Below are 9708 nucleotides of genomic sequence, written 5' to 3'. Positions count from 1 at the left end.
TTTTTATAAAATATTTTTAAATAATATTTTATAATCTATTTCAGATAATATATCAATAGGAGTTGGGGGCTATCCAGAAGGCCACCCCGATTGTCCAACAATTGAGGAAGATATACAGCATCTCAAAGAAAAGGTAAAGTTATTATGATTTTATATATTTTTATAAAAGTATAATATAATATAATATAATATGTGAGCAGTGTCTGAGTTACATTATGGTGTTACCATTTATAGGAGAAAGTACGCTCGATATCAGAGATAATTTATATATTTTTATAAAAATAATATGGAAGTAGTCAGAGTTAAATTGGCAAAAAAAAAAAAATAAAAATTAAAACATATAAACATATAAACCTCCAAATTTGAAAAAAAGAATTAATATCAAAAAGCACTATTTATAGTTTGTATATTTTCCAAAGTGCTTTATTGTTGCCTTTATTATGCATCATAGCAGTACTATTTTTAAATATGAAAAATTTGTCCCTTTTACATATTAAAAATAATATTATTTAACATTTGGAAATTTGGTAAATAATGAGCCAAGGTCACTCGCATCGTTAAGGACCTTCTTACACCCGATTGCGTAACGCTTCCCTCAACATTTCAGCTCACAATAACTAAAGTAAAATATGGAAATAATGGCTTCTGGTACAGATTACATTTACCTTGCCATTAAATGACTTATATTGGAATGATCAATTACTGACTGATTACTTTTGCGATAAGGTCACATCTTTTCTTTTTCCAAAAATATTGTGCAAAATCTTACTCTCTCCTAATATCATATCTTACTGTAATATAAAATATAAGATACTACAATATATACATAATCTTACTATACATAATGTAATACAATAATGTTTATTATATCTAAAGTCGAAATTATAATTATTAAGTGACTACCAACTGACGGCTTGATATGTATGTTATGGTGCAAGAAGTCAATACTCGATGCTTTAATACTTGCAATAGTTTCTTGAAGACAAGCAATTTAATTTTTTACGGGACCTAATATAAGCTACACTAATGTTATTTATTCTTTGTGAATATCAGATCCTGTAGCTTTCTAATTGACTAAGGAAATAATATCTTTTTATTTCTTTTTATTTTATATTTTTGTATTTTCCTGCAATATAAGTGGTCTATTCAAAATTAACTCAACAATTGCTTCTATAAAGCAATGAAAAATTTATTCTAGTGGAATTTGCAGTTTGATGAAGCTTTTATTTTCCTCTCTTCTCTTATAGTATAGAAACATTGGTTAATGGTTTGTAATGTTAAAGTTCTATATCAAATCATTTACATATAGTATATGTTCTAAAGGTCAGTATGTTATAGTATATGAATACTGAAGTCATTTTCTAAGTTTTTTGTATTCATCTGTCACTCACTTTGGCTACTTATGCCTTTTAAACTCACTTGTTAAGTGAATTAATATTTATTATTTTAAATAATATTCTTCTAATCATAATTCCAACATTTCTTACAAATTACATGAGCTTCAATGTTGAATATCAAATTTATTCATTATGATTATATTGATTTACAGTTTTAATAAATAAATTAACTGTTCAATTCAGATCATTAAATATAAGCCGATAATTGTAAATACAATACTTAGACTTGAATGACATGATATACTAGGGTCCTTTAAAAGCACGAGTCCATGGTAAATAAACCTAGTAGTTCATATTTACTAGTTTCTATTTCACTAGTTGTTTTTAGAAAATTAATTTTATTGAACTTCATATACCATAGCTTGTATAAAAATGGTTTCAAAAAAAACTAACCTAAAATTGCTCGGTTAAACGCAGTTTCTCGACTAATTGAACTAGGATAGTGACATTTTTAAGAATTAATTTATTTGTGATTTTCTGTAAATACTTTCTTATGATATAGTTTTAAATCTCATGTATGACTAACTGAACTATCGTATACATTATAAATCATAATAGCTCGGTTAGGTCGTTAAGAAAACTGTCCCCAAAGTTATTAAATCGTAAAGAAGAAGATACACATGACACATGAGGCGGAGATTAGTTCCCTCCTCAACTGCGGAACCATAACCTCGACAAAAGTAGACTCAGTTTCATGTCTTTCTATTATGCAGTGACTTGTCAAAACCAATACTGTAGTTCCGAATTGGGTTACAACACCTGGTTGGTGCGTTTTTTGTTTAGTTTAGACCAGATAAATCTAGATATCTGACAACTGGGTACGTCTACAAAATTTTGCTTTGCTATACTCAGATATGTTTTTTTGATTGCCAATTTAACTGTTGAAAGTGGGACATCAATATCTGAACAGTGAAGATCAGGAAGCAGAATGTCTGCAAACTCGTCCGCTCTACAGTTGTGCGCGATATTCTTGTGTCTAGAAACCCATGTGCGTTTCTGCATAAAATAGTTTAGTTTTATTTCTTCAGTCAGCCAAGCTGTCTTTAAATCCCTGGTAGGTACTACAATCATATTTCTAAAAATTCGAAAATTCTGTGCTGTGTCGAGAAATCCATTTGCGTTTCTGGATACAGTTCAAACTGCCATTAAATTCTAGGTATGCACTACAGTCACATCTCTAAAAATTCGAAAATGCTGAGCTGTGTACTGAAATCCATGTACGTTTCTGGATATAGCCGAGCATTCTCGATTTGTTAGAGTTGTGGCTGTAGTGCCTAATAGTGATTTAATGGCAGCTGGGTTGTCCGAAAAAATAATAATAAACTATTTTTTATTAAGGTTTTATTTCTAGAAATTATGTTAATCGTTAAGAATTTATAAATTTGTGTGTTGGTTTTTTTGTTTATAGAAAAATTGCACTCCGTCACAGTAAGAGCTGTACACCATATATATTTCAATTAATTTATTTTTAAACAAAAAGAAAAAAAAAATAAATTTAGTATAAATATTTATAATGTTATCTGTGAAATAATAATATTTATTTAGAATTTTAAAATTAACTTTAAATAAATAGTGCAGAAAATTACTATAATAATGAAAATTATCTTATTTCTGAATAATTATTTTGAATTTTTTTTTCCGACAATATAAGTTTTTGTTTATTTAAAATTTACGAATTTTTAAATAATTCTGTGAATCCCCTGAATATTTATTTATTTTTTTTTTCAATGTAATTTTTATAATAATACAAATACTGAGTAAAATAAACTAATAAAATCAAATAACTTACGGTGTAGTAATACTTAATAACGATAATTATTAATTAAGCTCAGAAAAGAATGAAGCAATGAACTTTAATTATTACTAATGATAATTATAATTATAAGTTTACAACGAGAATTTTCTCGCTATTTCCAGCTGCAATTACAGTCGTCGAATGAAATTGCAATAAATTAGACACATAATTTATACGATTTTAAAATTGATTACCGGTAATTATTATTTACTTAACACCTTTTAATGTAACAATTAATAAAAAAAATAAATAAAAATTAAGTCCACAGTATTTCCAAGTCCATGTAACCGCAGCATAGAATATTGGATTTCTCGTTCCAATTTGTTTGCTGAGCAAACTTAACAGTCAAACTACAAATGACTTTTTCTTCATTTGATGCGGCTTTGCTCTTGAAATATTAAAAAAAAAAAAAACAAAAATTAAAATTAAATATTAACATTTCTAAAAAATTCCCCTGTGGTACTTTTGACCAAAAATATTAATTCTTCATTTAACACAGAAAAATTAGTAGAGAAAAAACGACTAAAGGAGCAATTTTAGTTGAAGTTGTTAGTCTAAATTCAGCCAAGAAAACCGGAAACCATTTTTTTAGTATTTAAACAACAGACTTTGCTTTGTTTATTTTGATTTTAATTTTATTTAAAATTTTTGTAAATCCCCTCTTCACATTTATTTCTTTATAGGTGAATGCAGGTGCGGATTTTATAATCACTCAACTTTGCTTCTCGGCGGAAACTATAATTAATTTCATTAAAAATTGTCGGGAAAATGACATCAACGTTCCTATCATCGTCGGTATTTATTCTCCAGAAAACTATCGTACCCTAATACGTTTAATGGAGATAACTAAAGGTAAATTGGGTGACGCGGCATTGGGGGATTCCATAGGAGACTTCGAAGTCGTCTTTATTAATCACATTTTTAGAAAAAAAAGATTACATTTCTTATTATTTTTTTTTTTTGCAGTTACAATGTCTTCCGAACAAGTTGCTGAGTATAGACAACATAGACACAATCCAACAAAATTTCAGGAGTTTGCAGTACAGAAGACTTTAGAAATGATCACGGAAATATTCGATAGCGATATTGGCGTTTATGGCTTGCAATTTTTTTCACTTAATAAATTTAATAATATTAAAGCAATTTTACAAGAAATGAATGCATTGGAAAATAGAATTGAATGAATTTAAATAAAATAAAAATAAAAAATAAAAAATAAAATAAAATAAAAAATGGAGTTTAATAATTAAAAAATAAAAACATATTTTAATTAATTTAATTATTCTGGTTTACGATTTCGTTTTAATATAACACAGCAACCGATTTTGTTAATAAACTTTTGCAGCTAATTAACGAAATTCCAAAGTGCGAACATATAAGACAAGTACCGCTTTGGGGCAGCTGGTTAATGAATACAGACTCTGAACTTCAAATTTGGCAGGGCATGAGTTCAACCCCTAGTACTTGCAGTCTCAAAAAAATTATTTACGAATAATTAAATATAAGAAATAATTCCAAGACAACTGATGACAGATATTTGACAATAATATAAAAAATTTTTTGTTGTTGTAATTCACTACTTTTCGAAACTTCTTTAAAATAATGAATATGTTAATAGAAGTAAATTATTTTTATTAAAACAAGTGGATCATTGATCCACTGGATCAATATTGTTTTCTTGATAACTAGGTAAGTCTAGTTATATCTAGAGTTTAAATTAATTGAAGATTCTGTATCGTTAATAATATCTTCTGATGTTAGCTTGTTTTATTAAGAAGTTTCTTACTTAATTTTTGTTTTTTTTTAACCGCTTAAGTTTGAAAGATCTCGAACATGACAGCTGAGCATATATCTGGAATTAGATCGAATCCAGAAGTTACTGAGTGTCAAATAAAATCTTCACTTTTCTGATAATTCTGATAGGCAGTTCTTTTTACCCGCCATGTCTATCAAAAAATGTAGTTTTTTAGTTCTTCTAAAATAAATATAGATAGAACTTGTATAGAACTTGTGTTACAACAAATACTCAATTTTACAAAAAAAATTTTTTTATTTTTCGTTGAGAAGAATGTTATTTGGAAATCGTGAAAAAATCGAGAGTTGGGTATACGACTATAAGATGCTATAATATACTGGTCTTAAAAATATACTATATTTTGTACTATTTTATACTAATATTTTATACTATTTTATACTATACTAAATATATTCTGCGTCATATCATCACAGTATATCTTCATACAATCTTATCATCTTAAAAATTTTACTATAATTTATAACTAATATCATTTAATTGAAAATAAATTTGAAAATATACTATATTTAAAAATTATTTGTTTTTAATAATTTTCAAATTTATTCTAAAAAATTTCTTCTGTTCATATATTTTTTTGTAAATATTTTAAAAATGTTCATTTAAATTTATGCGCTAAAAGTTGAATTTAAACTTGGAGATTGCGCCATCTGGTTTTCATTTCTTGTCAACAACTGAAAAAGCTTTGTTGAAATAAATTTTAATAATTTTTCAGTACGTTTTGCCATGCTGCATAACAATTATGTATTTTTTTAAATAATAATAACAGATTAAAAGAAAATATGTAATAAGAATATCATTTAAAAACGTTAAAATATCTTAATTGCCACAAATGATTTCATGTAATCTCAGAAAAAAATCACACAAGCACGTTCAGTCGATAAAACAGTTCAAAATTGGTTGTGAGCCATGCTAGTTTAATAAATTTGTATTGACTTTTGGAAATAAAAAACATTGAATAAAATACAAAATTATATTACAATTGTAAATAATAAAATTATATATTAAATTATATTAATATATATATGTGGTTAATCCGAAAAATTTATGCAACATTTCTTAATGTTTTTTATAATTTATTTAAATTTATATTCAACTTTTAATTTATTAAAAAATTTTTTTTTATAAAAATTTCGATTACATAGAACTTTATTTAATTATCTATTGTATGACTTTATTTTTGATATATTTATTATCTTCATGCGAAAAAACTCTTAGCTCAACTTTTCTTTTGCTTCTTTTCTAATCTTTTTTTTTTCTTCTTATCTTTTTCCTTTTTAATCTTTGCTTTCTTTTCATTGCCTTATCTATCCTAACACACTACTTTGTCTATATATATTGTAATATTAATATACTTAATGTTACAAATTAAGTACTAAGCACTCAAATTAATTAAGTCAAACAAAGTCAAATTGCTACCCTGTAGTATTTCTCGTAGTGCATGTCTACTGACGCTCGAGGAAAAGACTCCAGAACAAAAGTTGTGTTTATCTCCAGTCTTGCCCGGAACCAGACTTAAGCTTTTGCGTATCATTTTCCTTAAGACACTCGGAGATAATTCCAGTATTAGTATTGGCCAGACACTCGTATTATTAATGTTACTGGTTGGTTCTAACATGACCATTCTTCTAGTTATTATTACAAGGAATTGTGGAATCAAAACGGCTTTCTTATGTTAGCAAATTGTGAAAGATTCGTTGCTCCCTGCATTTCACTGAGCCTGCAGTCCGTTCTGCAAAAATATGTATGCAAAAAGAATATATATAAAAAAATGACCTGTATTAGCTGTCTTGATAGAATTTTAGTAGACCGCATAATAATCATCGACTACCTTAACGATTGCATTCGAGAGTTTGTCCAAACTGGAGATGTATGAGCTTGATTTTCGCAGTGTATGCCCGATTCAATGTTATTTGTGTTCCTTGACTTTTAGTTCTAGTATATTTGCCTCTTTTCATAGAGGCTGTCGAGATACAAATAGAATTGTACAATTTCTATATTGTTGTTGTTTTCTTTCACATTGTTTTTTTTTTTTTGCAGTAGCTGGAAAGCACCGAAAGCTACCGTGTGATTTGACAGATTTGAACCCACTAAAACCACCTCTTAGGAATGAATGGAGAAGAATGGAGGAAACTTCATTCCAGTAATCAGGGGAGAGAGATGTGAACAGATAGGCTTAATAGGTTCATCTAAGCCAGACTAGCGATAAACTTTGAGACTAGGGTCACGAAAGTCGCGGTTATAAAGCGGAATGGTGTAGAGATTACGGTCGCACTCATCTAAGTAGTGGGACAAGTATTGGGGGAGGTTTGTAGCGCAAGGCTTGAATGAAGTCTTCAGGGATTTTTTGCACATCGGCCTTATAAGCTTTTATGTAAGGATTGTTTATATTGAGGTGGACATATTTAGCACAACGATTTAGCAAGTACGCATTATCTGTATATCCTTAATAGAGGAAAGGTAATTGAATTCCAGAAAGGCTATACTGTGATGTTCGTAAAATGTTATCAAGAGCCGGTATGTATATGGGAAAGAGAAGGTAGCTTTGTCAGACTCCAGTATTTACTGCGAAGGACTGCAAATAATGTTGTTTATATATTGTTTATTATTTTTAGGATTTTCTTTAACTATTGGATGAAAATCTGGTTAGATATTTTAAAAAATTAAAATAAATTTTGTATTTAATTATTGTTTTCCTTTTTAATTCATTAATTCTTAAGTCCAAAAAAATTAACTGAAATTATAAAAATTGAAATAACAATATAAATAATTTAACCTTGTTTGTCTGAACCCGTTCATCTGTTTAAGGCCAAATTAAATAAATTTTGTGTCTTCATGTCAAGCCAAAATAAATGCTATACCTTTTACCATCGAAATGAAGAAGATTAGTTAAGGATAATACAATCAATCAATCAGAGTTTGGCGCGCGTTGAGCGAAAGTGTCGTCGAAGAATTTCCGTCCAGGTGTGGTATTCGCGTTCTACCAGAATTCGGTGATTTAGTGTATTGACAACTGTGTTTTTCTCAGCTTTTTTTTAGCTTTTTTTAGCTTTATTTGGCTTTTTGCAGGTGCGCAAAACTGTTGAAGTGTGGCAACATGACGTATGAGTGATTTAATTTATAAGCAAAGCGATATTTTACTACCGCTAGCATAATGTATCAAAGAAGATAAGTTTTCGACGATGAAAGTAGCTAAATAATATTATTAATAAAAAAAATGTTTAAGCTTCAGTGATATGTGACTTGTTTTCAGTGCTGTTGACATTATGTGATTAATCATTTTTCCAATAAAATAATTTTTTTAACAATAAAATAGTCCATATAATATGAATATATGTCATGTTTAAGGGGTTATAGAGTTATAGAGGGTAGAATATTTTACTATTGGATGAAAATTCACAAAAATTTTTTTTATTAAACTAGGTATATTACTATTACTGTTGTTATTATAATAAATCGGTTGTTTTCTTCAAAATTTAAACACTCCTTCGCAAAGACTTAAAACTGCTTTTTCCACATATATTTTAAAACTTAAAATTGGTTTGATTTTTAACGCATAATACTTATTACAGAAGAAAATTAAAGGTATGTTTAAGATTTCCAAAATTTCACAATTTAATGATGGCATTAGGTATAATCGTTTATTCTGAGCAACTTTTCCTCATTCTCTATATGCTTATATAGTTGACCTCTTAATGGGTTGTTAATTTGTGTTTGTTCAATCCTTATAAAAATATTATATACAGTCAAACCTCTCTATAGCAAACCTCCCTATAACGAATTCCTCTCTATAACGAAGTTTCGTTGAAGACATAGCGATATTCATATATTTGAACCTCTCTATAGCGAACATCCCTATAAGGAACCTATCTATAGTTAATTCCTCTCTATAACGAAGTTTTCGCTGGATGTCATGATCTATTTTTATTTGAACTAGCAATATCTGTTATTTCCCTAGATGTATTCGCAATCGGTCCGGTTACTGTTCTCTTGAGATCGTCAATAATGAATGGAAGACGTTTAGGTCAAGCGTAATTTTTGGGTTTACATGGTACAAGAATACATATGTGAATAACATACCATATAATGAGATCAGATCATAGGAATTCATTGAGAGGAACCCCGCGATTACTACAACGTTTACTGCAGTTCTTTCCGATAAGTAGTGCATAGGAATCCATGCAAAGAAACTGCGCATTTGTTTTAATACTCACTATAGAAGTTGTTATATTTTTATTTGTAATTTTAACAAATAAAATATAACAACTTTTAGTGAAGCAGACCGCTACGACCACAAATGACTTTTTATAATACTTTGAATTATACAACACATTAGGTCCCACTTTGGCATAATACTAGGAACCTGACTGAACCCACTATAACTGATCGTCAGCTGTTGAGAATATCCTACTATTAGATATGGATATAATGTCTTAATTCAGTCTTGTCGGATCAACGCTGGGCAGTCGCAAAAAATTTATCTAAAAACCTCATTCGTCTTCAACCAAGGTAGACATTTTGCTAATTTAGACAGATTTTTCTTCTTAAGATAATGATATTAGTCATAATGACCTATGATAATCTTACTGTAAGTAATTTGATCTAATCGAATAAAAGAATCTCTGCCTTCGGATCAAAATAAAATGTGACCTCTTAAGAATATCCTAATTTTAGACGAGAATTGGAACTTCCAGCCCAGTAAG

General features: G+C 28.4%; 1 protein-coding gene across 1 annotated transcript in view; it reads left to right on the top strand.

The window, feature by feature from the left end:
- The window catches only part of LOC119666718 (methylenetetrahydrofolate reductase-like), a 4520-nt gene extending 144 nt beyond the window's left edge, over positions 1-4376 (top strand). Inside the window, exons 2-4 of the mRNA XM_038076001.1 lie at positions 45-133; positions 3876-4044; positions 4159-4376. Coding sequence (XP_037931929.1) covers positions 45-133; positions 3876-4044; positions 4159-4376 — 476 coding nt within the window. The remainder of the gene's footprint in view (positions 1-44; positions 134-3875; positions 4045-4158) is intronic.
- Positions 4377-9708: the final 5332 nt, after the last annotated feature.

Source organism: Teleopsis dalmanni, chromosome 1 (genome assembly GCF_002237135.1).
Source record: "Teleopsis dalmanni isolate 2A chromosome 1, ASM223713v2, whole genome shotgun sequence".
NCBI classification, from domain to species: Eukaryota; Metazoa; Arthropoda; class Insecta; order Diptera; family Diopsidae; genus Teleopsis; species Teleopsis dalmanni.
This window is presented reverse-complemented; position numbering and strand designations above follow the sequence as displayed.